Source organism: Cherax quadricarinatus, chromosome 41 (assembly GCF_038502225.1).
Source record: "Cherax quadricarinatus isolate ZL_2023a chromosome 41, ASM3850222v1, whole genome shotgun sequence".
Classification (NCBI taxonomy): domain Eukaryota; kingdom Metazoa; phylum Arthropoda; class Malacostraca; order Decapoda; family Parastacidae; genus Cherax; species Cherax quadricarinatus.
Window position 1 is genome coordinate 33,107,501 of NC_091332.1, and position 27,627 is coordinate 33,135,127.

General features: G+C 47.0%; 1 protein-coding gene across 4 annotated transcripts in view; it reads right to left on the minus strand.

The window, feature by feature from the left end:
• The window catches only part of LOC128695778 (sulfotransferase 1E1-like), a 200,534-nt gene that overhangs the window by 155,249 nt on the left and 17,658 nt on the right, over positions 1 to 27,627 (minus strand). For 3 of the 4 annotated variants that reach the window (XM_070093140.1, XM_070093142.1, XM_070093139.1), the window contains exons 1-2: positions 20,871 to 21,015; positions 9,797 to 10,043 (exon numbers count right to left, since the gene is read on the minus strand). In XM_070093140.1, coding sequence (XP_069949241.1) covers positions 9,797 to 10,043; positions 20,871 to 21,000 — 377 coding nt within the window. In that variant the 5' untranslated portion in view covers positions 21,001 to 21,015. Of the gene's footprint in view, positions 1 to 9,796; positions 10,044 to 20,870; positions 21,016 to 27,627 lie in introns of those variants that run through there. The other variant, XM_070093141.1, reaches the window with a different exon arrangement.

Consider the following 27,627-nt stretch of genomic DNA (forward strand, 5'->3'; position numbering starts at 1 on the left):
AAACACGTTCCTAGAACTGCTGCAGCTTGTGGAACTCTTTGAAACATGGGTATATGCAGAGGGGCACTTCACACTCCTCACACATAAAATGAGTGTCTCTGCGTGTTTGTGGGCGTTTTGTGGTATGCATACATACATAACACCTCTTCTGAGCATTTTTCTTGGCAGTAGTAGGAGGCAGTTGTATGGGGTAGTGATCACCAGGCCTCATACGAGATGACGTCTGTGGGCGCTGGTCTATTGCAGGAGTTGCTCCTTGGTACTTTGCAATTATTTGTCTGATTACTGACAGGCAAAATTCACCATATTTTGGTGTTTTGTTGGTCTTCAACTTGTATATGTTATAAGCATTTAGCATAGAGATATCAACAAGATGGAAAAAAAGTTTGATATACCACTTATAACTCTTGCGTACACAGTCTGCAAACCCAATCTGCATGTCACATTTGTCCACTAAGCGCATATTGAGGTTGTAGTCCATGACAGCTGCAGGCTTTAGAATGGGTTCATTGGTCTCTCTGTTGTCCCTGCCACTGGGTACCATTTGTCATGCCACCGTTTGTCATGCCACCGAAATGCCATGATGTCATTGGCAGCAAAGGCTTGCACCTCACCTCTGCGAGTGCCAGCGTCGAACCTTGGCATATGTTTGTGATTACCACGCACTGTGCCACACACGTCTGTCAAGTTCACCCGCAAGAAATCACTGAGTAAGGGGCTTGTGTACCAGTTATCAGTATATATGCCCCTTACCAAGATATGGTTCCATCATTGTTCGAACCACATCACCAGAGATACCCAATAACTTCATGGTATCTCTCAAAGTATTACTGCCAGTGTACACAATAATATTCAAAACTAGACCACTTTTGCAATCACACAGAACAAATAGCTTTATACCAAAGCGTTTCCTCTTGCTTGGTATATATTGCTTGAATGAGAGTCTTCCTTTGAATAAAATCAAGGACTCATCAATAACAAGCTTCCTGAAGGGATAAAAATACATGCAGCACTTTTGTTTCAGGTACATAAACACATTTCTTATCTTATATAACCTGTCGCTTCTGTCAGGCCTGGTTTTGTCTGAAAAGTGTAACATACGTAACAGTATCAGGAAACGATTGACACCTATAATGTCACTAAAACCTGGAGTTGAAATCAGGCGATCTGTTGTCCAGTATGTGGTGACAGTGTGCTTATACACATGTGGCATAAGCATTATTGTGGCAAAAAACAGGTACATCTCTGCCACAGTTGTCTCCTTCCACTTGTGTAGCCGTGATTTTGGTGAGAGAAGTGTATTTGCCATGGTGTAATCAGAGTATGTGTTTGTTTCCCTGACAATGATGTCCATCAGGGGTTCATCGAAGAATAACTCAAAGCAGTCCAGTTCACTGGCATTGTTCCCAAGTGGACAAGATGGCTTTATTCCACTTTGTGTTTCATCAAAGTCATGGGGACTGGGAACAAACTCGTCACCGTCCTGCCAATCCCAGATGCGGTCTGCTGGTGGGGTCTGGATATTGTACCGTGGTTGTGGTTGTGCAGGTTGTGGGAGTGTGGGGTAGGGTGAGGCTGGTTGTTGTGCTGAGTCAGCCGCGTGGGTAGTAGCGTGGCCCGGTGATGGTGCCACATGGGCCGTGCCACCCTCACTATCACCACCACTGCCTCCTCCCTCACTGTCACCATTCATACCCATCGTTACAATATCGTCATCTTCACTATCAGGTCGTGGTGTAGGGCCACGGGATGTGCTCCCAGAGTTTCTACTTCTCCTTGGAACAACATATGAAACACTACCAGACCGCATGCTACATCGTACATACTGCCGCTTCACTGGGGAATATTCACTCTCACTGTCACTAGAACTGCTTTCAATGACCTTGAAATCACTATCACTGCTATCATCTGGGTGTTGTACACAACCAAATAGTTTCCTCTTTCGTCCTGGTACAGGCGAACGTGAACGTGAACAAGCCGGCACAGCACCAGAGGTGGAAGGTTGTGGGTCATCTGGGTTTTCGTCACTAATTATGTTATCCTGGGCACTTTTTTCGGTAACACTCACTTCAAAACCCTGGAATTCACTGTCACTGACATTTTCATCGCTGTTAGAGCTATCACTTGGGAACAAAAGACCTCCAATCCGCCGAGGAGTGAGGAACTTCTTACCGAGAGGCATGGTGAAAATGGACTGACAACATGGCGTTCCCACAATGCACCGCTGGGTCCCAGATTTTTTTCACAGGGTGCACACCGACCACTGAGACCCATTCTCTCCCGTGTAGGCCTACCAGGCCTTTGGCGCTTGATTTGAAGCCGCTAGAATTTGTGCGTATAAATACGTCAGAAACATTGGCTCGTAAGACGTATTTATACGTTGGAAACAGTCAAAGGGTTAAGACTCTTCTAGAAAACCACTTACTCGCCCGGGATTAAATAATCAATACTCAATATTTAACATTAACAACAATTCTTCCAATTACTTAATCTTAAAACTTCAAGACAACACACAGTAAATTGATCATCTTGTTTGTTATACATTGTAATGCAACAAATCTGTACAACTACAATGCTTCAATATCAAAATGTTCAAATTTAATTGTTTCAAATACTCAATTGTACTTCATATTGTAAATTGTTTACAGTAATTTTTCCCACTGAACCTTTCATTGCTTGTTAATTTTAAGTTAATTTTAAGCCTGCCCATAATGCTCTGCATATAAGGGGCTTTTGGCATGTGTATACCAAATTATTATAATTCCTTGTACAACTATGTATCATGTCCAAATAAACTATATGAATATATGAATATGAATATGAATAACCTCTCTTCCTCCCTCTCCCCTCCTTGCCGTCTTCCATACGCTATCAAGAATCTTCAGTAAAGGTAAAAGTGATATTAATTGTTCATTTATCTATTTCATTAGTCATATTTATTTCCCATTGTTTTCTGTATGTAAAACTATAGTTATTCTCTATAACATTTAATTTTTGTTACTATTTTTGGGTGTCTGGAACAGATTAATTGGATTTACATTATTTCTTAATGGAAATATTGCTTCAGTCTTCATACAATTCGGTTTTCGTCAAACTTTCTGGAACAAATTAATCACAAAAACCGAGGCTCCACTGTATATGTTATATTAAAGAGATATTTTACAAAGTTTCTTGTTCACCTCACTTTCATCAGAACTTGTTACAATTTGTTCATTGATACATTTCATATAAATAATCCCCTAGACTCAAGTCATGCAACCTATGGAATATTGTAATACAGTGGACCCCCGCCTTATGAACGCATTGCGTTACATTAAATCCGCCATACGAAGCATTTGAACGCAAAAATTTTGCCCCGCCTCACGATAAAAAACTCGCCTTATATGATTCGTCCGGGACGCGTCCAACGTGTGGCCTCAGCGCCAATGTTTACAAGCCAGCCAGTGCGGTCGCATCTACACATACATTCGGTACATTTCACATTATCCCAGTGTCTTTAGTGCTTGTAACTGCAAAATAAGTCACCATGGACCCCAAGAAAGCTTCTAGTGCCATCCCTGTGGTAAAAAAGGCAAGAATTAGTATGGAAATGAAAAAAGAGATTAAGGAAATGTGTGCAAAGTGGGTTGAACTGGAAACCTTTACGGATGAAAATTACCTTGACACAGCTACTGCAAGCCGTGTTGGCAACCTGTACAATGACAATGTTATGTCCCATTTTAGGAAAGTCTTAAAGGAATGGGAGGTACAGAGCTCTATGGACAGATCTGTTGTGTGACAGAGGTCGAGTGACTCTCAAGCTAGTTCTAGTGGCATTAAAAGAAGAAGGGAAGTAACCCTGGAAAAGGACTTGCTACCTCAAGTCCTAATGGAGGGGGATTCCCATTCTAAACAATAACTTCCACACTCTCCCCTCCTCCCATCCCATCAATCATCACCAGATCTTCAATAAAGGTAAGTGTCATGTATTCTATTCTTAATAGAGTAGTAATTGTGCATGTCTTCTTCAGTTTGTGTGTATTAAAATTAATATTTCATGTGGTAAAAAAATTTTTTTTTTCATACTTTGAGGTGTCAGGAACGGATTAATTTCATTTCCATTATTTCTTATGGGGAAAATTAATTCGGTTAATGATAATTTCGGCTTACGATGAGCTCTCAGGAACAGATTAATATTGTAAGGTGGGGGTCCACTGTACTCGGTGAACAAGGTATGTCGATGGTAATAATAATAACAATAATAATGATAATAATAATAATAATAATAACAAACAATATTCACTCTGGAGTGCTTTAACCCTTTGACTGTTGCAAGCCCCTTTCTGAAACTCATTTTATGTCACAAAATTTTTGGAAAAAAAAATTATTTTTTCTTAGGAAATGATAGAGAATCTTTTCCCGATGGTAATGACACCAAAAGTACAAAATTTGGTCAAAAACTCACAGAATTACGCTCCCGTGAAGTTAGCGGTCTCGGCGATATATACAGGTCGGCGATTTTGCCGAATCTGAGCCCTGTTTTTGGCCAATTCCATTGTTCCAGTTGACCAAATTCATAGCTATTTCTTTAGAACTCCATTTTTTCTATCAACTGAGTACAAGAAACTGCCCATTTACCGATTTCAACTACCCAATAAAGTGGTCAGAAATTGGCAATTTGGCCAATTTCACACAAATTAAAAAAGATGCCAATTTCAAAATAAGGTCCAGAATAAACAATGTAGACATTCTTGGCGCTAAAATAAAAATATCCTCTGTTCATTAGTCATGTCTCTAGGCCCCTCTTATATTACTATTGCTTTCTATTCTGATTTTTTATTCATACAAAAAATACAAAATTTACCGTTATGCAGACTACTGCATTAATGTAAAAATGGTATAAATAATATCAGTGCACTAGTGAAAGAATATTCGACTCTCCAGTTGATGTGTATTGGATGTGCAGTGTGATTTGCTTACTCTTGAACATTGGTAAAAATCGAACATTTCTGCTACTTTGAGCTCAATTTCAAGGTCGTTTTCACCGTGAAACTAATCAAAATCATCTCTATTTTTGCAATATGTTTTCCATTTTATCATGCAAACCATGAAAACGAGAATACAATGATAAATACTATACAAAAATACACCTCAAAGTCAGCGTTTTAATCCAAAAAAATGTCAGTTTTTTTCTCATTATGCACTGCATGCTGCAGGATTTTTTTATGTGGTGCAAACTGACCACACAGACCCATTCTCTCACATGTGGGCCTACCAGTTTTCTCCTGCTTGATTTGAAGCCACTAGAATTATTGAGTATGTACAGTGGACCCTCAACCAGCGATATTAATCCGTTCCTGAGAGCTCATCGTTAGTCAAAATTATCGTTAGTCAAGTTAATTTTCCCCATAAGAAATAATGGAAATCAAATTAATCCGCGCAAGGCACCCAAAAGTATTGAAAAAAAAAAAATTTTTACCACATGAAATATTAATTTTAATACACACAAACTGAAGATTACATGCACAGTTACATGACACTTACCTTTATTGAAGATCTGGTGATGATTGATGGGATGGGAGGAGGGGAGAGGTGTTAGTGTTTAGATGGGGAATCCCCTTCCATTAGCACTTGAGGCAGCAAGTCTTTCTCTGGGGTTACTTCCCTTGTTCTTTTAATGCCACTAAGACCAGCTTCAGAGTCACTGGACTTCTGTCGCACAACATATCTGTCCATAGATACCTGTACCTCTCGTTCCTTTATGACTTTCCTAAAGTGGTTCACAACATTGTCAGTGTACAGGTTGCCAACACGGCTTGCAGTAGCTGTGTCAGGGTGATTTTCATCAAAAAAGGTTTGCACTTCAAGCCACTTTGCACACATTTCCTTTATCTTAGAAGTAGGCAACTTCTTCAATTTCTCTCTCCCCTCCTCCGAAGCAATTTCCTCAGGTCTGCCCTCTTGCTGTTCAAGATGATTTAGCAGATCATCAGTGGTTAGCTCTTCACTGTCCTCCACCACCAACTCTTCCACATCCTCCCCACTAACTTCCAACCCCAAGGACTTCCCCAATGCCACAATGGATTCCTCAACTGGCATAGGATTCTCAGGGTTAGCCTCAAACCCTTCAAAATCCCTTTTGTCTACACATTCTGGCCACAGTTTTTTCCAAGCTGAGTTCAATGTCCTCTTAGTCACTTCCTCCCAAGCCTTACCTATAATGTTTACACAATTGAGGATGGTAAAATGTTCTTTCCAAAACTCTCTTAGAGTCAGTTGAGTTTCTGAGGTCACTACAAAGCACCTTTCACACATAGCTTTTGTGTACAGTTTCTTGAAGTTGGAAATAACCTGCTGGTCCATGGGCTGCAGGAGAGGAGTGGTATTAGGAGGCAAAAACTTCACCTTAATGAAGCTCATGTCCCTAGAAAGTCGCTCTGCCACATCTGTAGGATGACCAGGGGCATTGTCTAATACCAGGAGGCACTTAAGGTCTAATTTCTTTTCAATTAGGTAATTTTTCACATTGGGGGCAAATGCATGGTGTAACCAGTCATAGAAAAAGTCCCTAGTGACCCATGCCTTACTGTTTGCCCTCCACAGCACACACAAATTAACCTTGAGGACATTGTTTTTCCTGAACACTCTGGGGGTTTCAGAGTGATACACCAATAAAGGCTTCACTTTGCAATCACCACTAGCATTGGCACACATCAACAGAGTAAGCCTGTCTTTCATAGGCTTATGTCCTGGGAGTGCCTTTTCCTCCTGAGTAATGTACGTCCTGCTTGGCATTTTCTTCCAAAACAGGCCTGTTTCGTCACAATTAAACACTTGTTCAGGTTTCAGTCCTTCACTGTCTATGTACTCCTTGAAGTCCTGCACATATTTTTCAGCCGATTTGTGGTCCGAACTGGCAGCCTCACCATGCCTTATCACACTATGACTGCCACCACGTTTCTTAAATCTCTCAAACCAACCTTTGCTGGCCTTAAATTCACTCACATCACTAGTTGCTGGCATTTTTTTAATTAAATTGTCATACAACTTCCTAGCCTTTTCACATATGATCGCTTGAGAGATGCTGTCTCCTGCTATCTGTTTCTCGTTTATCCATACCAATAACAGTCTCTCAACATCTATCACTTGCAATCTCAGTTTCGAAAACATAGTTGCACCTTTGGCAAGAACAGCTTCCTTGATTGCCGTTTTCTTGCTCACAATAGTAGCGATGGTTGATTGGGGTTTATTATACAACCTGACCAGCTCAGAGATACGCACTCCACTTTCGTATTTATCAATGATCTCTTTCTTCATCTCCATAGTAATTCTCACCCTTTTTGCTGTAGGGTTGGCACTAGAAGCTTTCTTGGGGCCCATGGTGACTTATTTTGCAGGTGCAATCACTAAAAAGGCTGTGATAATATGAAATGTTCCAGTTGTATGTTTGGAAGCAACCGCGGTGGCTGGCTGGCTTGTAAACACTGGCACCAAAGGGACAAGTGAGGCGCGCTCAGGCCAAAGTGGACGCGTATGGTATGGAACGAATAGCGCTGATTGGGTTTTTAAGAGCTAGTCGAGGCAAAATTTTTGCATTAAAATGTATCGCTAGTCAGATTTATCATTAATCGATGCCATCGCTGGTTGAGGGTCCACTGTATATACATCTGAAACATTGGCTCGTAAGACGTATATATACGACCAAAACAGTCAAAGGGTTAAATGTCAGCTACCGAACCTATACGAAATACGTATGACATTTAAAGCACTCCAGAGTGATTATTATAAATTATTATTATTATTATTATTATTATTATTATTATTATAAATCATTATAAATTTCAGTGGAACCTCTACTTGCGAGCATATCCATGTGCAAGTTTTTCCAAATATGAGCCGTCGATGGGTCAAGTTTTTGCTTCCATACATGAGCAAAATTTCCACAAGTGAGCAGACCTCAAGGCAGGTTCCTTGACACTGGTGAGGGGCTCTTGCTCTTGATCTAGGGAATTATATCTCATTTGTTTGTTGGACTATCTTATTGAAATTTGGGCATTGTATGATGGAAAAATGCTTCTTAATGTACACCAAAAATGAAAGAAATCTAAGCATAAATAATGGAGTTCACTTCTCAGCAATTAGCCACCCCTTAGCGGTAATTTCGAATGGTTTTTATGGTTGTAAATGGTCCAAGTCGGACCGAAACGTCGTCGTAAGCTCCTCTCTTCTATGTGCGGGTTATTTGTGTAACATGTATAGTCCCTTTGTATGAAGGCAAAGGGGACAAAAGATAGTGTAAGAATTATAGGAGAATAAACCTGTTGGGTACGACTCATGAAATCGTAATGACACGATTGCAAACAAACCATACCATGGGCGGGACTTGAACCCGCGGTCAGAGAGTCTCAAAACTCCAGACCGTCGCGTTAGCCACTGGGCCAGCTAACTTCAATAAGATTCGTCCAACTAGGTATATTTCTACACCATAGGAAGGCTAGCATAGGCACCACTGTGTCCACAAATGCAAGTTTTTACAGACGAATCTCCCGCTAGCATGGCCATGACGAACTCTAGCTCAAGTCTCCTCAAAGCTGTCAACATGACATGAAATCGTAATGACACGATTGCAAACAAACCATACCACGAGCGGGACTTGAACCCGCGGTCAGAGTGTCTCAAAACACCAGACCGTCGCGTTAGCCACTGGGCCAGCTAGCTTCAATAAGATTCGTCTGACTAGGTATATTTCTACACCATAGGAAGGTTAGCATAGGCACCACGGGAGATTCGTCTGTAAAAACTTGCATTTGTGGGCACAGTGGTGCCTATGCTAACCTTCCTATGGTGTAGAAATATACCTAGTTGGACGAATCCTATTGAAGCTAGCTGGCCCAGTGGCTAACGCGACGGTCTGGAGTTTTGAGACTCTCTGACCACGGGTTCAAGTCCTGCCCGTGGTATGGTTTGTTTGCAATCATGTCATTACGATTTCATGAGTCATTTTGACGGCTTTGAGGGGACTTGAGCTAGAGTTCGTCACGGCCATGCTAGCGGGAGATTCGTCTGTAAAAACTTGCATTTGTGGACACAGTGGTGCCTATGCTAACTTTCCTATGGTGTAGAAATATACCTAGTTGGACGAATCTTATTGAAGCTAGCTGGCCCAGTGGCTAACGCGACGGTCTGGAGTTTTGAGACTCTCTGAACGCGGGTTCAAGTCCCGCCCGTGGTATGGTCTGTTGGGTATACCTGGTAAAGTGTATGGTAGAATTATTATTGAAAGAATTAAGAGTAAAATGGGAAGCAGGATTGCAGATGAACAAAGAGGCTTTAGGAAGGGAAGGGGGTGTGTAGACCAAGTGTTTACAATGAAGCCTATAGGTAAACAGTATTTAAATAAGGGTAACGAGGTTTTCATTGCATTTATAGATTTGGAAGAGGCATATGATACGGTGGATTGGGGAGCACTATGGCAGACGTTGCAAGTGTATAGAATAGATGATAGGTTACTGAAAGCAGTTAAGAGCTTCTACAAGGAGAGTGAGGCTCAGTTTAGAGGAGAGGGGAAACTATTTCCCAGTAAAAGTAGGTTTGACTTGAAGAACATAGCTCCAATTACATGGATGAAGAGCCCTTCACACAATGTAGGGTGTTCCACACAATGTTTGTATAATACATGACACTACTCACCTGTTGTTAAGTAAAAGAACACAAATGCAACTAAAGTGACATTTTATCATGGCAATGTCAAATTATTTGCTCCTGTGTCCTTTTATCTAATATGCTGTTGGTAATTCAACCATTATTACTAACTCACCTGTTGCTATAATACAAGCGTTTTGCTCCCAGACTGAAATTTGACTTGGTGACTAGAGGTGACCTTGTAATACATCTTGAGCAGTACGCTCTTCCTGCCACCGCTGTCACATATTGTCTACCTGTCACCTCTGCCACATACGGTCTTCCTGCCACTGCCACATATGGTCTTCCTGCCACTGCCACCCCATACAGTCTACCTGCCACCATCAACATGGGTGTTGTCGTCCACCGCAGCATGGCACCAGCTGCAAGAAGTAATTCCTGTCACTGGGCACATAAATTTCCAACATGATATCTTGTTATTATATTCAAAGGGGAAGTTCTAAACCCATAAGGGTCATACAGCACCTTGGAAATGAGAAGTAATGAGGTGTGATCCAAGTTAGTGGATGGTACCTCCAATTTCTTGGAACAAAAGCCTTTCATTAGCATTACAAACTGCTTCATCATAAAATCCAGTAAAACTTACATTAGCAACAAAATACCAATTGAACTTGTAGAAATTGAGATATTTTCCAGGTAATTTAATAGCAATTATAATCTGTTGCAAATTATTAATTGTTGTAAATTATTGGTTGTAAATAATAGACCACTGTAAATTATAATTAGTTGTAAAGTTGTAATTTGTTGTAAATTATTATTGGTTATAAAAAATAGTCTTCCGTAAATTCTAATTAGTTATAAAATTTGTATTTGTTGTAAATTATAATTGGGTGTAAAATTATACAGCCTCTCCTCACTTAATGATGGAGTTCTGTTCCTAGGACCTCGCCAGTAAACGAATTCATCGCTAAGTGAGGAGAATACTATAATGGTAGTAGGTTTGTGGAACTTGCAAAAGTGGAGGGCTAGCTGTACTATACCAAACAAAACCAACTCATCCAACTACTTTCAGATTCTTTACCATCTCTTATAATCTTTCCTAGCTTGAAATCATAGAAGCAGTTTGAAACTACTCAAGAAATCTCAATTAACCTAAGATCACTAAATCAGTTTAGAATACTGAAACACACTTAAAAACTGTATTATTGTAAACTGTACTAACTGTAATATTTTTTGCTACCTCTCTACTGTAAATTTTACTGATCATAATTTTTTTGCTACCTCTCTTTTTGTAATAATGCATAATTAAAATTTACCAATCCATAATCTATATCTAGTCTTAGCCCTTTCAGGGTCCGTCCCATAGATCTACGGCTTTGAAGCCAGGGTCCAAGCCGTAGATCTACGCCATGAGCTCAGCTCACTCAGATAAGCTATAAGGGGTAAATTTGGGCCTAGATATGAGAGACTACACCTATGTGGTAAGTGTGCACCACATAAAACAAGTCCTGCAGCACACAGTGCATGAGAAAAAACTGTGACCTTAATTTTGGATTAAAATAGTGACTTTGCGGTGTTTTTTAGTATGTTTTTTTACAGTTGTATTTGCGATTTAATGGTCTCATTTGATAGAATGAAAGATATATTACAGAAATAGAGATAATTTTGATTGGTTTTAGTGCTGAAAATGGCTTGAAACTGAACTCAGAGTAACAGAATGTTCAATTTTTACCAATGTTCAAGAGTAAACAAATGTCACGCGTCTAATACGCGTCAGCTGGTAGGTCTGATACATGTTCACGAATGTGATGATATTATTTATACAAATATTACAATATTGCATAACAGTAAACTTTCCATTTTTTGGTGTGAATAAAAATTCATTATGTGAATAAAAAATCAAAATGGAATTCATTTGTAAAGCCTGAAAAGTAACTAATGAACAGAGGAAAAGTTAGTTTAGTGCCAGGAATGCCTGTATTGTTTATTCTGGACCCAATTTTGAAATTGGAATGTTTTGAACTTCGTGTTAAATTGGCCAAATTACTAATTTCCAATCACTTTAATGGGTAGTTACAACAGTTGACTGGGCAATTTCTTGTGCTCAATCGATAAAATAGAAGTATTACTAGTGAAATAGCTAAAAATTTGATTGACTGGAGTAATGTAATTGGCCTAAAATGGGAGTCAAAGTTGGCAAAATCGCCAATGTGTAAATATCACTGACACATCAAAATTCGCGAGTGTAATTTCATCAATTTTCCATCAAATTTTGTACTTTTTGTTTTATTACCTTCAGAAAAAGATTCTCTTCCATTTTACAAGAAAAAATAACAAAAATGTTTTTTGAAAATTCTTGGACCTTGGTTTCATTACCTTCAGAAAACTATTCTCTATCATTTCTTGGACCTGGGCTGTCACTCAGAGATTTGGCCTCTGGACCAACAAAAGGGAAGTAATCTGTAAGCATTAGTATTAGTCTGCCTGAACTGCTCATGCAGGCTAGTGGCTTTCTTTGTGTTTAACAATATTTTATTATATGTAAACCAGAGTTTGTATACTACACAAAGAAATAAAATTTGATTTGATACTGATTTTATTTGAAGAGTGGTGGAGAGTGTATTGCCTGGCACTGGAATGAAGAATGGGGGAGAGTGTTGTCTGACAGTGGTATGATGAGTGTGGCAGTGCTGTCTGACACTGGAATGAAGAGTGTGGTAGTGTGCCTGCCTGACTCCCTGCCTGGGTGCCTAGCTTGTTGCCTGCCTGGCAGGCTGCCTGGCTGGTTGCCTGGCTGGTTACATGCCTGGTAGCCTGCCTGGCAGGTTGCCTACCTGGCTCATTACCTCACTGGCAGGCTGCCTGCCTCATTGCCTGCCTACCTGCCTGCCTGACTCCCTGCCTGGGTGCCTACCTGGGGGTTGCCTCCCTGGCTGGTTGCCTGACTGGCAGGCTGCCTGGCTGGTTGCCTGCCTGGGAGGCTGCATGGCTGGTTGCCTGCCTGGGAGGCTGCCTAGGTGGTTGCCTGCCTGACACCTTGCCTGACTCCCAGCTGGCAGACAACCTAGCTGGTTGTCTGCCAGGCTGGCTGCCTGCCTGGCTGGTTGCCTACCTGGCAGATTGCCTGCCTGGGAGGCTACCTAGGTGGTTGTATGCCTGGCTGGTTGCCTGGCTGGTTGCCTGCCTGGCAGGCTACCTGGCTGGCTGCCTGCTTCATAGGCTGTCTAGCTGGTTGCATGCCTGGAAGGCTGCCAGGCTGGTTGTGTGCCTGGCTGCCTGCCTGACTCCTTGCCTGACTCCCTGCCTGGTTGCCTACCTGCCTACCCAGTTGTCTGCCTGCCTGGTTGCCTGGCTGGTTGACTACATGGCTGGTTGCCTGCCTGGGAGGCTGCATGGCTGGTTGCCTGCCTGGGAGGCTGCCTAGGTGGTTGCATGCCTGGTAGGTTGCCTGCCAGACAGGCTGCCTGGCTGATTGCCTTCATGGGAGGCTGCCTGGCTGCTTGCCTCCCTGGCAGGGAGCCTGGCTGGTTGCCTGCCTTGCTGGTTGCCTACCTGGCAGGCAGTCTGGCTGGTTGCCTGCCTAGCAGGCTGCCTGGCTAATTGCCCACCTGGCAGGCTGCCTGTCTGATTGCCTGCCTGGCTGTTGCCTACTTGGCAGGCTGCATGGCTGCTTGCCTGCTTGGCAGGCTGCCTGGCTGGTTGCCTGCCTAGCAGGCTGCCAGGCTGATTGCCTGCCTGGCTCCCTGCCTGACTCCTTGCCTGACTCCTTGCCTGACTCCCTGCCTGGGTGCCTAACTGCTTGCCTGCTAGGCAGGCTGCCTGGCTGGTTGCCTTCCTAGCAGGCTGCCAGGCTGATTGCCTGCCTGGCTCCCTGCCTGGCTCCCTGCCTGACTCCCTGCCTGGGTGCCTAACTGCTTAGCTGGTTGTCTGCCTGGCTGGTTGCCTGCCTGGCAGGCTACCAGATTTTTTGCCTGCCTGGTAGGCTTCCTAGCTGGTTGCCTGCCTGGCAGGCTGCCTCGGTGGGTGCCTGGCTGATTCCCTACCTGACAGGCTGCCTAGCTGGTTGCCTGCCTGACAGCCTGGTTGGTTGCCTGCCTGGCAGGTTGCCTGGCAGGTTGCTGCCTGGCAGCCTGGCTGGCTGGTCGCCTGCCTGGCTGGTTCCCTGCCTGGCAGGCTACCTGGATGGTTGCCTGCCTCCCTGGTTGCCTGCCTGGCCGGTTGCCTGCCTGGCAGGTTGCCTGGCAGTGCTGCCTGGCAGCCTGGCTGGCTGGTCGCCTGCCTGGCTGGTTCCCTGCCTGGCAGGCTACCTGGCTGGTTGCCTGCCTGGCTGGTTGCCTGCCTGGCTGGTTGCCTCCCTGGCATGCTGCCTGCCTGCTTGTCTGCCTGACTCCCTGCCTCGGTGCCTACCTGTGTAGCTGGTTGCCTGCCTAACTGCCTGCCTGATTCCCTACCTGGGTGCCTAGCTTATTGCATGCCTGGCAGGCTACCTAGCTGGCTGCCTGCCTGGCAGGCTGAATTGCTGGTTGCCTGCCAGCTAGGCTGCCTGGCATGCTGTGTGACTGGTTGCCTGCCTGGCATGCTGCCTTGCTGGTTGCCTGCCTGGCATGCTGCCTGGCTGTTTGCCTGTCTCCAGGCTGCCTGGCATGCTGCCTGGCTGGTTGCCTGTCTGGCAGTCTGCCTGGCTGGTTGCCTGCCTATCTGCCTGCCTGACTCCCTGCCTGGGTGCCTAGATTGTTGCCTGCCTGGCAGCTTGCCTACCTGGCAATCTGCCTGGCAGGCTGTCTAGCTGGTTGCCTGCCTGACAGGCTTCCTGGCTGGTTGCCTGCCTGGCTGCCTGCCTGACTACTTGACTGACTCCCTGCCTAGGTGACTACCTGCCTAGCTAGTTGTCTGCCTGGCTGGTTGCCTGCCTGCTTTTTGCCTGCCTGCCAAGTTGCATGACTGGTTGCTGGTAGGCTGCCTGGCTGGTTGACTGCCTAGCTGATTGCCTGACTCCCTGCCTGGGTGCCTACGTGCCTAGCGGGTTGACTGACTGGCAGGCTGCCTGACTGGTTGCCTGCCTGGCAGACTGTCTAGCTGGTTGCCTGCCTGGAAGGCTGCCTGGCTGTTTGCGTGTCTGGCTGCCTGCCTGACTACTTACCTGACTCCCTGCCTGGGTGCCTACCTGCCTAACTCCTTCTCTGCCTGGTTGCTTGCCTGCCTGGCAGGCTGCCTGGCTGCGTGAATGCCTTTTTGCCTGCCTGCCAGGATGCATGGCTGGTTGCCTGCCTGGCTGGTTGCCTGCCTGCCTGGTTGCCTCCCTGGCATGCTGCCTGCATGTTTGCCTGCCTGGGTGCCCACCTGTCTAGCTGGTTGCCTGAATGGCTGGTTGCCTGCCTGGCTGCTTGCCTGCCTGTCAGGCTGCCTGGCTGGCTACCTGCCTAGTTCGCTGCCTGGCTGGTTGCCTGCCTGGAATGTTGCCTGGGTGTTTGCCTGCCTAGCAGGCTGACTGGCTGATTGCCTGCCTGGTATGCTGCCTGACTGGTTGCCTGCCTGGCTAGTTGACTCCCTGGCAGGCTGCCTGGCTGGTTGCTTGACTGCCTGGTTACTTGCCTTCCTGGCAGGGTGCCTGGCTGCTTGCCTACCTGACAGGCTTCGTGGCTGGCTGCCTCACTGGTTGCCTGAAGGGAAGGATTCCTGGCTGGTTGCCTGCCTGACTCCTTTCCTGACTTCATGCCTGACACCCTTCCTGGGTGCCTACCTGCCTAGCTGCTTACCTGCCTGGCTGGTTGCCTGCCTAGCTGCCTGCCTGACTCCCTGCCTGGATGCATACCTGCCTAGCTGGTTGCCTGCCTGGCAAGTCACCTGCCTGGCAGGCAGCCTCGCTGGTTGCCTGCCTGGCAGTCTACCTGGCTCGTTGCTTGCCTGGCTGGGTGCCTGCCTGGCACGCTGCCTGCCTGGTCGCCTGCCTATCTGCCTGCCTTACTCCCTGCGTGGGTGCCTAGTTGGTTGTCTGCATAGCTGCGTACCTGCCAGGCAGCCTGCCTTCCTGATTGACTGCCAGGCAAGCTACCTGCCTGGTTACCTGCCTGGGAGGCTGCCTAGGTGGTTGCATACCTGGCTCCGTGCCTGCCAGGGAGCCTGCCTTCCTGATTGACTGCCAGGCAGGCTGCCTGGATGGTTGCCTCTATTGTTGCCTGCCTGGCTGGTTGCTTGCCTAGCTGCCTGCCTGACTCCTTGCCTGGGTACCTAGCTGGTTGCCTGCCTCGCATGCTGCCTGGCTGGTCGCCTGCCTATCTGCCTGCCTGATTCCATGCGTGGGTGCCTAGCTGGTTGCCTGCCTCGCATGCTGCCTGGCTGGTTGCCTGCTTGGCACATTGCCTGGCTGGTCGCCTGCCTATCTGCCTGCCTGACTCCATGCGTGGGTGCCTAGCTGGTTGCCTGCCTGGCAGGTTGCCTGGCTGCTTGCCTGCATAGCTGCATACCTGTCTGGCTGGTTTCCTGTCTGGTAGACTGCCTGTCTGGTAGACTGCCTGCCTGGTTGCCTGCCTGGTTGCCTGCCAGACGGGTTGCCTGCCTGGTTGCCTGCCAGACGGGTTGCCTGCCTGCCAGACTGCTTGGCTGGTTCCCTGCCTGGCAGGCTGCCTGTCTGGTTGCCTGTCTGGTAGGCTGCCTGGCTGGTTGCCTGCCTGCCTGGCAGCTTGCCTGCCGGTTGCCTGCCTGGCTGGTTGCCTGCCTGGCTGTTTGCTTGCCTGGCAGGCTGCCTGGCTGGCTGCCTCCCTAGCTGCCTGCCTGGCTCCGTGCCTGGGTGCCTGCCTGGCAGACTGCTTTGCTGGTTGTCTGCCTGGCTGGTTGCCTGCTTTGCAGGCTGTCTAGCTGGTTGCCTGCCTGGAAGGCTGCCAGCCATGTTGCCTGCCCAGCTGCCTGCCTGACTTCATGCCTGGGTGACTACCTGCCTAGCTGGTTGTTTGCCAGGCTGGTTGCCTGCCTGGCAGGGTGCCTAGCTGGGTGCCTGCCTGGCTGGTTACTTGCCTGACAGGCTGCCTGGCTCCTTGCCTGCCTGGCATGGTACCTCTTTGGTTGCCTGCCTGGTAGGCTGCCTAGCTGGTTGCCTGCCTGGGAGGCTGCCTAGGTGGTTGCGTACCTGGCTGGTTGCCTGCCAGGCAACCCGCCTGGTTGATTGACTGCCTGGCTGGTTACATGGCTTGTTGCCTGCCTGGCTGGTTACCTGCCTGTCAGGCTGCCTCGCTGGTTGCCTGCCGGGCAGGCTGCCTGGCTGCTTGCCTGCCGGGCAGGCTGCTTGGCTCACTGCCTGCCTAGTTGCCTGCCTGGAAGAATGCCTGGCTGGTTGCTTGCCTGGCTGGTTGTCTGCCTGGCTGGTTGCCTACCCAGCAGGCTGCTTGGCTGGTTGCCTGACTGGAAGGCTGTCTATCTGGTTGCCTGCCTGGCTGATTGCCTACCTGTCAGGCTGCCTGCCTGGTTGCCTGCCTGGCTGACTGCCTCCCTGCCAGGCTGCCTGCATGGTTGCCTGCAGGCTGCCTGCCTGAATCCCTGTTTGGGTGCATAGCTCGTTGCCTGCCTAGCTGTCTGTCTGACTCCCTGCCTGGGTGCCTACCTTCATAGCTGGTTGCCTGCCTCGCAGGCTACCTGGCTGGTTGCCTGCCTGGCTGGTTGGCTGGGTGGCTGGTTGCCTGACTGACTCCCTGCCTGGGTGCCTAATTGGTTGCCTGCCTGGCAGGCTCCCTGGCTGGTTGCCTTTCTGGCAGGCTGCCAGGTTGCATAGCTGCTTTCGTGCTTAGCTGCATACCTGCCTGGCTGGTTGCCTGCCTAGCAGGCTGCCAGCCTTGTTGCCTGCCTGGCTACCTGCCTGACTTCATGCCTGACTCCCTGCCTGGGTGACTACCTGCCTAGCTGGTTGTCTGCAAGGCTGGTTGCCTGCCTGGCAGGGTGCCTAGCTGGGTGCCTGCCTGGCTGGTTACTTGCCTGACAGGCTGCCTGGATCCTTGCCTGCCTGGCATGGTACCTCATTGGTTGCCTGCCTGGTAGGCTGCCTGGCTGGTTGCCTGCCTGGGAGGCTGCCTAGGTGGTTGCATACCTGGCTGGTTGCCTGCCAGGCAGCCCGCCTGGTTGATTGACTGCCTGGCAGGCTGCCTGGCTGGTTGCATGGCTTGTTGCCTGCCTGGCTGGTTACCTGCCTGTCAGGCTGCCTCGCTGGTTGCCTGCCGGGAAGGCTGCCTGGCTGTTTGCCTGCCGGGCAGGCTGCTTGGCTCACTGCCTGCCTAGTTGCCTGCCTGGAAGGATGCCTGGCTGGTTGCCTGCCTGGCTGATTGCCTACATGTCAGGCTGCCTGCCTGGTTGCCTGCCTGGCTGGCTGCCTCCCTGCCAGGCTGCCTGGATGGTTGCCCGCAGGCTGCCTGCCTGAATCCCTGTTTGGGTGCATAGCTCGTTGCCTGCCTAGCTGTCTGTCTGACTCCCTGCCTGGGTGCCTACCTTCATAGCTGGTTGCCTGCCTGGCTGGTTGGCTGGCTGGCTGGTTGCCTGACTGACTCCCTGCCTGGGTGCCTAGTTGGTTGCCTGCCTGGCAGGCTCCCAGGCTGGTTGCCTTTCTGGCAGGCTGCCAGGCTGCATAGCTGCTTTCGTGCTTAGCTGCATACCTGCCTGGCTGGTTGCCTGCCTAGCAGGCTGCCAGCCTTGTTGCCTGCCTGGCTACCTGCCTGACTTCATGCCTGACTCCCTGCATGGGTGACTACCTGCCTAGCTTGTTGTCTGCCTGGCTGCTTGCCTACCTGCCTAGCTGGCTGTCTGCCAAGGTGGCTGTCTGCCAGGCTGGCTGCCTGCCTGACTCCGTGCCTGGGTGCCTGCCTGCCTAGCTGGTTGCCTGCCTGGCAGACTGCTTGGCTGGTTGTCTGCCTGGCTGGTTACCTGCTTTGCAAGCTGTCTAGCTGGTTGCCTGCCTGGAAGGCTGCCAGCCATGTTGCCTGCCCAGCTGCCTGCCTGACTTCATGCCTGACTGCCTGCCTGGGTGACTACCTGCCTAGCTGGTTGTCTGCCAGGCTGGTTGCCTGCCTGGCAGGGTGCCTAGCTGGGTGCCTGCCTGGATGGTTACTTGCCTGACAGGCTGTCTGGCTCCTTGCCTGCCTGGCATGGTACCTCATTGGTTGCCTGCCTGGTAGGCTGCCTGGCTGGTTGCCTGCCTGGGAGGCTGCCTAGGTGGTTGCGTACCTGGCTGGTTGCCTGCCAGGCAGCCCGCCTGGTTGATTGACTGCCTGGCAGGCTGCCTGGCTAGTTGCATGGCTTGTTGCCTGCCTGGCTGGTTACCTGCCTGTCAGGCTGCCTTGCTGGCTGCTTGCCTGGCAGGCTGCCTGGTTGCTTGCCTGCCGGGCAGGCTGCTTGGCTCACTGCCTGCCTAGTTGCCTGCCTGGAAGAATGCCTGGCTGGTTGCTTGCCTGGCTGGTTGTCTGCCTGGCTGGTTCGCTACCCGGCAGGCTGCTTGGCTGGTTGCCTGACTGGAAGGCTGTCTATCTGGTTGCCTGCCTGGCTGACTGCCTCCCTACCAGGCTGCCTGCATGGTTGCCTGCAGGCTGCCTGCCTGAATCCCTGTTTGGGTGCATAGCTCGTTGCCTGCCTAGCTGTCTGTCTGACTCCCTGCCTGGGTGCCTACCTTCATAGCTGGTTGCCTGCCTCGCAGGCTACCTGGCTGGTTGCCTGCCTGGCTGGTTGGCTGGCTGGCTGGTTGCCTGACTGACTCCCTGCCTGTGTGCCTAGTTGGTTGCCTGCCTGGCAGGCTCCCTGGCTGGTTGCCTTTCTGGCAGGCTGCCACGCTGCATAGCTGCTTTCGTGCTTAGCTGCATACCTGCCTGGCTGGTTGCCTGCCTAGCAGGCTGCCAGCCTTGTTGCCTGCCTGGCTACCTGCCTGACTTCATGCCTGACTCCCTGCCTGGGTGACTACCTGCCTAGCTGGTTGTCTGCCAGGCTGGTTGCCTGCCTGGCAGGGTGCCTAGCTGGGTGCCTGCCTGGCTGGTTACTTGCCTGACAGGCTGCCTGGCTCCTTGCCTGCCTGGCATGGTACCTCATTGGTTGCCTGCCTGGTAGGCTGCCTGGCTGGTTGCCTGCCGGGCAGGCTGCTTGGCTCACTGCCTGCCTAGTTGCCTGCCTGGAAGGATGCCTGGCTGGTTGTCTGCCTGGCTGACTGCCTCCCTGCCAGGCTGCCTGGATGGTTGCCTGCAGGCTGCCTGTCTGAATCCCTGTTTGGGTGCATAGCTCGTTGCCTGCCTAGCTGTCTGTCTGACTCCCTGCCTGGGTGCCTACCTTCATAGCTGGTTGCCTGCCTCGCAGGCTACCTGGCTGGTTGCCTGCCTAGCAGGCTGCCAGCCTTGTTGCCTGCCTGGCTACCTGCCTGACTTCATGCCTGACTCCCTGCATGGGTGACTACCTGCCTAGCTTGTTGTCTGCCTGGCTGCTTGCCTACCTGCCTAGCTGGCTGTCTGCCAGGCTGGCTGCCTGCCTGGCAATGTGCCTGGCTAGTTACTGGCCTGACAGGCTGCCTGGCTCCTTGCCTGCCTGGGCAGGCTGCATGGCTGGTTGCCTACCTGGCAAGCTACCTGCTTGGTTGCCTGCCTCCATGCTGCCTGGCTGGTTGGCTGCTTGACAGTCTACCTGGCTGGTTGCCTGCCTGCCAGGCTGCATGGCTGATTGCCTGCCTGGCAAGCTGCCTGCTTGGTTGCCTGCCTGGCATGCTACCTGGCTGGTTGCCTGCCTGACATGCTGCCTGGCTAGTTGCCTGTCTTAGAGGCTGCCTTACTGGTAGCCTGCCTATCTGCCGGTCTGACCCACTGCGTGGGTGCCTAGATGGTTGCCTGGCTGCTTGCTTGCATGGCTGCCTACCTGCCTGGTTGCCTGCCTGCCTGCCAGACTGCTTGGCTGGTTGCCTGCCTGGCAGCCTGCCTGCCGGTTGCCTGCCTGGCTGGTTGCCTGCCTGCCAGTTGCCTGCCTGGCTGGTTGCCTAAATGGTTGCCTGCCTGGCTGGTTGCCTGGCTGGATGCCTCCCTAACTGCCTGCCTGACTCCCTACCTGGGTGCCTACCTGCCTAGCTGGTTGCCTGCCTGGCAGGGTACCTGGCTGGTTGCCTAGCTGGTTGCCTGCCTGGCAGGCTATCTGCCTGGTTGCCTACCTGGCTGCTTGCCTGCCTGGCAGCCTGCCTAACTGGTTGCCTGCCTGGAAGGCTGCCTGGCTGGTTGCCTGCCTGGCTGGTTGCCTGTTTGGCTGGTTACCTCCTTGGCTGGTTGCCTGCCTGGCTGGTTGCTTGTTTGGCTGGTTACCTCCTTGGCTGGTTACCTCCTTGGCTTGTTGCCTGCCTGGCTGGTTGCCTAGCTGGTTGCCTGTCTGGCAGGCTGTCAGCATAGTTGCTGATCCCCTGTATATGTGTATGTTATCTGAGTATCATAGTACCATCCATATGTTTTACATACATGACCCCTTTGCTAGGCCCAGTGACTAGCATGTGTGATGTCACATGATGCCGCATGTGAGCATGAGACACGCTGCCTCTCTCTCAGATTATGCATAGACCTAAAGGCAACAGGACAGGCTAGGCTGGGCTCCCCTCTCACACTCTGTTAACCCTTTGACTGTTTCAGGGCCCTCTCTGAAACTGTCATTCTATGTCGCCAAATATTCGAAAAAAAAAAAATTATTTTTTCTTATGAAAATGTTAGGAATATTTTTACTAGTGTTTTAAGCCTAAAAAAAATTTTTGCCATCAGTACTTACCGAGATATAGAGCCGCAAAGTTTGCAGAAATTGACGTGCGTACGGCAACAGCGGCGACTGCCGCCCACCCGGTATTCTTTTATTTACTCTAATTCAAAGGTTTCTTGCATTTTTCAGTATTTTTCTGTTCCAGGTAACTTATGTGGCCTGTGAGACCAATGTAAGGTGCATTGTTCAAATATACACTCATTGTTTACAACACAATAACAGAACAAACTTTATCACTATTAGTTTGTGTATACACTTTGTTTACACAAACAAACAATACAAAACAATGTTTATTACTATTGTTCCATAATATATATACATATGTACAGTCACTAAACACGTTCCTAGAACTGCTGCAGCTTGTGGAACTCTTTGAAACATGGGTATATGCAGAGGGGCACTTCACACTCCTCACACATAAAACGAGTGTCTCTGCGTGTTTGTGGGCGTTTTGTGGTATGCATACATACATAACACCTCTTCTGAGCATTTTTCTTGGCAGTAGTAGGAGGCAGTTGTATGGGGTAGTGATCACCAGGCCTCAAACGAGATGACGTCTGTGGGCGCTGGTCTATTGCAGGAGTTGCTCCTTGGTACTTTGCAATTATTTGTCTGATTACTGACAGGCAAAATTCACCATATTTTGGTGTTTTGTTGGTCTTCAACTTGTATATGTTATAAGCATTTAGCATAGAGATATCAACAAGATGGAAAAAAAGTTTGATATACCACTTATAACTCTTGCGTACACAGTCTGCAAACCCAATCTGCATGTCACATTTGTCCACTAAGCGCATATTGAGGTTGTAGTCCATGACAGCTGCAGGCTTTAGAATGGGTTCATTGGTCTCTCTGTTGTCCCTGCCACTGGGTACCATTTCGTTTATGTGAACTGATGTCAACAATGTGACATCACGTTTGTCATGCCACTGAAATGCCATGATGTCATTGGCAGCAAAGGCTTGCACCTCACCTCTGCGAGTGCCAGCGTCGAACCTTGGCATATGTTTGCGATTACCACGCACTGTGCCACACACGTCTGTCAAGTTCACTCGCAAGAAATCACTGAGTAAGGGGCTTGTGTACCAGTTATCAGTAAATAACATATGCCCCTTACCAAGATATGGTTCCATCATTGTTCGAACCACATCACCAGAGATACCCAATAACTTCATGGTATCTCTCAAAGTATTACTGCCAGTGTACACAATAATATCTAAAACAAGACCACTTCTGCAATCACACAGTACAAATAGCTTTATACCAAAGCGTTTCCTCTTGCTTGGTATATATTGCTTGAATGAGAGTCTTCCTTTGAATAAAATCAAGGACTCATCAATAACAAGCTTCCTGAAGGGATAAAAATACATGCAGCACTTTTGTTTCAGGTACATAAACACATTTCTTATCTTATATAACCTGTCGCTTCTGTCAGGCCTGGTTTTGTCTGAAAAGTGTAACATACGTAACAGTATCAGGAAACGATTGACACCTATAATGTCACTAAAACCTGGAGTTGAAATCAGGCGATCTGTTGTCCAGTATGTGGTGACAGTGTGCTTATACACATGTGGCATAAGCATTATTGTGGCAAAAAACAGGTACATCTCTGCCACAGTTGTCTCCTTCCACTTGTGTAGCCGTGATTTTGGTGAGAGAATTGTATTTGCCATGGTGTAATCACAGTATGTATTTGTTTCCCTGACAATGATGTCCATCAGGGGTTCATCGAAAAATAACTCAAAGCAGTCCAGTTCACTGGCATTGTTCCCAAGTGGACAAGATGGCTTTATTCCACTTTGTGTTTCATCAAAGTCATGGGGACTGGGAACAAACTCGTCACCGTCCTGCCAATCCCAGATGCGGTCTGCTGGTGGGGTCTGGATATTGTACCGTGGTTGTGGCTGTGCAGGTTGTGGTGGTGCAGGTTGTGGCAGTGTGGGGTAGGGTGAGGCTGGTTGTTCTGCTGAGTCAGCCGCGTGGCTAGTAGCGTGGCCCGGTGATGGTGCCACATGGGCCGTGCCACCCTCATTATCACCACCACTGCCTCCTCCCTCACTGTCACCATTCATACCCATCGTTACAATATCGTCATCTTCACTATCAGGTCGTGGTGTTGGGCCACGGGATGTGCTCCCAGAGTTTCTCCTTCCCCTTGGAACAACATATGAAACACTACCAGACCGCATGCTACGTCGTACATACTGGCGCTTCACTGGGGAATATTCACTCTCACTGTCACTAGAACTGCTTTCAATGACCTTGAAATCACTATCACTATCACTATCACTATCACTGCTATCATCAGGGTGTTGTACACGACCAAATAGTTTCCTCTTTCGTCCTGGTACAGGCGAACGTGAACATGAACAAGCCGGCACAGCACCAGAGGTCGAAGGTTGTGGGTCATCTGGGTTTTCGTCACTATTTACGTTATCCTGGGCACTTTTTTCGGTAACACTCACTTGAAAACCCTTGAATTCACTGTCACTGACACTTTCATCGCTGTTAGAGCTATCACTTGGGAACAAAAGACCTCCAATCCGCCGAGGAGTGAGGAACTTCTTACCGAGAGGCATGGTGAAAATGGACTGACAACATGGCGTTCCCACAATGCACCGCTAGGTCCCAGATTTTTTTCACAGGGTGCACACCGACCACTGAGACCCATTCTCTCCCGTGTAGGCCTACCAGGCCTTTGGCGCTCGATTTGAAGCCGCTAGAATTTGTGCGTATAAATACGTCAGAAACATTGGCTCATAAGACGTATTTATACGTCGGAAACAGTCAAAGGGTTAATATAAGTGTTACCACCCAACAAGTGTGTTTATCTCCAACCATCATATCTCCATGAACCCTCTCAACAAATGGTGGCAGCGGTGGGATACATTGGACAGGATTTGGACCGTTGACATTTCCTTTATGTTGCATACAGACACTACATTTCTTACCATACTCGGAAATATCAGTTGCCATACGTGGCCAAAAGTATTTCATTCTGGCTTGTTTTACTGAACGATCCATACCAGGGTGTGCAACACCTGGTGCATCATGAACTAGCTGTAGAGCTACATTCACTAGTGACTGTGGAATTACTAATTGGTATACCCTTCTGCTTGGGATACCCAATTCGGCTGTTCAATACAGTAATTCTTGGCTCATTACAAAGTCACTAATGGGTGCTGGTGGCTTCACAGTCAGAACAAGATCTTCCTGGAGCAGGAATCAAATCACACCAGACCACAAAGGATCGATTCTTTCTTACTGGGGGAATGAACAAACTCGGTGGAGTGGACAACTCTCCCCGGATGAAAAAAAGATAATGCTATAGTACACAATATGAGCAAGGGAGAACAGATCTACTATCTCTCACTGCAAGCATAGGGGAAAAGAAATGAACATGGTCAACAATACTGGTATTCATTCTGAGTTGCACACAGTGACACAAGGTATCAGCTATAAAGAGACTGCTCTTATAAATGTTAACAACATGTGAAGGTTACTTGAGAAATAACTTTTTACATTGCACGGATTACTGTCAACAAGGATAGTATCACTATCTGGAACACAAGGAACAACAACACTCAAGTGAGTACACTAGCCACAGAAATGTCTTTCTGCAACAGCTTGTGACATCAGCAAGAGATAGCATAACTCATTACAAGTAACATTCTTCACAAAGCGTCCCCTGGAAGTAATGACTACTTGAACAAGTCGCCATCGCAGGGATAGTAGTCTCAGCAGCCAGAGTTGTCTGAGGTTCCTCTGAAACCCAAGGTAACTGTACACTATCCTGCGTGCACGATATTGTGGCTGGATTCCAGACAGGAGTGACAGTATTACTAGTGCCTGACCGCTTGGCTATGTTAATAAGTAATGCACGGATCTATAGGAACTTAATCTGAACTTCACATTTCGCAGCACTTTAATAAATCTCAGATACAAGCTGTGAGAGCAAACACATTGTCTAAGAGCTAGGTATTGTCTTTCAGTCAGTAAGGGGTCATTGGGACTGTGGACTGATTCATATTTACTGACTGGCATGATAAACTAAGTGTGCAAACAAAAGTGACTGGGACATCTCAGGGAACTTACTCAAGGACATAAAAGCAAGAATAATAGAGAGAATATATGACACAGTAAGCTTAAATGGGAAGAAAATACTTAAGTATTCTGCATAAGTAAAGGAAAAATAACAAGTCACACTGTAGAGCAAGGAAATCTCACATAAAACACTCAACTGGATAAGCAACACTTTGATGATCAAGAGAAAGTATACTTTATTCAGATCAAATTTACTCATATTTACTTTAATTTGAATTAGTGGCACAGTGAGTTGTCTTTACTCTCAATTCAATAAAGAAATTCAACAATAAATGATAAATCAATCAAAAATTATAAAATTAAAATAGACTGGGAAAGCAATTCCCTAAAAAAATAAAATAAAGTGACACACAAAGAATAAAATATTATGCACAGAACAAGAAATGTAAAACTGAAATCACATAATATTGCACTGAAATAAACTGTAGCAATATTGCAAATAATAATTACTAATCAAAAATTACTGCACAACACAACACTACATAAAAATTTTCTGAAAGAAAAAATTAATGGCAGTACAATACTTGCACAAGAATCATTGCAAATGAGTCAATACTGCAATAACAAAAAAAAATTGCACACAAAAGAAAATGCAGCTTACAAAGACAATAAAAAAAATTATCAAAGAATGAACTGATTGAACACTTTAACTCTTAATTGCAGCTTAAGCAACACTGACTGAACAAGCAAAAGAATGATTTACTTTAAAAAAGAAGTTAAAAATTGCACTAAGAGTGAATTTGTTCAATGAAATATGAAGAATAACAGAGGGCATAAAACACAAAACAGAGGCAGAAACAACACATCAATAAATGCACAATACTATGATAATTTTCTTGCAATAAGGTCTTGTGTTGACAAAAATTTGAAATAATTGTCTTGCTTCAAACAAAATAATGGCACTATTGTCTGTGGAGATAAGACAAATTAGACACTGGTTAAATAAAAAGAATTAGCACAAAAGAATGTTCAACACAGTAAAATGGGAAATGAATTAATACAAAAGCAGCAAGAATACAGAAGGAAATGCTGGGAGAAAAAAAAATAACTGAGACAACAGTGAGTTGTGATGCAGAATATAAGATAACAGTTACTGAATTATTTCACTTCATAACTTACTGGGCAAGGAACACAGTACTGTGAACACAAGATAATTGTGAAGTGTAAACACAAGTTTATACTGCTTATAAGTGCATACTGCAGAGAAAAACAGAAAAGTACTTACTTCAAGTACAGTGGACCCCCAAGTGTCGTGATTAATCCGTTCCAGAGAGCCTGCCAAAAGTTGAAATTCACAAAACTCGAAACCATTTTCCCCATAAGAAATAATGGAAATAAAATTAATCCGTTCCAGACACCCAAAAATATTAAGATGGGAAGTACAGTGCCTGCACTCTGAAGGAGGGGTGTTAATGTTGCAGTTTAACCCTTTCAGGGTCCAAGGCCAAAATCTTAAGTGGTGCCCCAGTGTCCAAGAATTTAAAAAAAAAAAAAAAATTATTTTTTCTTATGAAATGGTAGAGAATCTTTTTGTGAATGTAATAAAACAAAAAGTACGAAATTTGATGGAAAACTGATGAAATTATGCTCTCGTGAATTTTGATGTGTCAGCGATATTTACGAATCAGCGATTTTGCCAACTTTGACTCCCATTTTAGGACAATTACATTATTCCAGTCGACCAAATTCTTAGCTATTTCACTAGTATTACTTCTATTCTATCGATTGAGCACACGAAATTGCCAAGTCAACTGTTTCAACTACAAAATAGACTGGAAATTGGTAATTTGGCCAATTTAACACAAAGTTCAAAATATTCCAATTTCAAAATATGGTCCAGAATAAACAATGTAGGTATTCCTGGCACTAAACTAACATTTCCTCTGTTCATTAGTTATGTTTTGAGGCTTTACAAATAAATTCCATTTTGATTTTTTATTCACATAATGAATTTTTATTCACACCAAAAAACAGAAGATTTACTGTTATGCAATATTGTAATAATTGTATAAATATCATCACCACATTTGTGAATGTATATTAGACCCACCAGCTGGCATGTATTAGACGTGTGAGGTCGTTTGTTTACTCTTGAACATCGGCAAAAATTAACATTTCCGCCACTTTGAGCTCAGTTTCATGCCATTTCCAGTGCTAAAACCAATC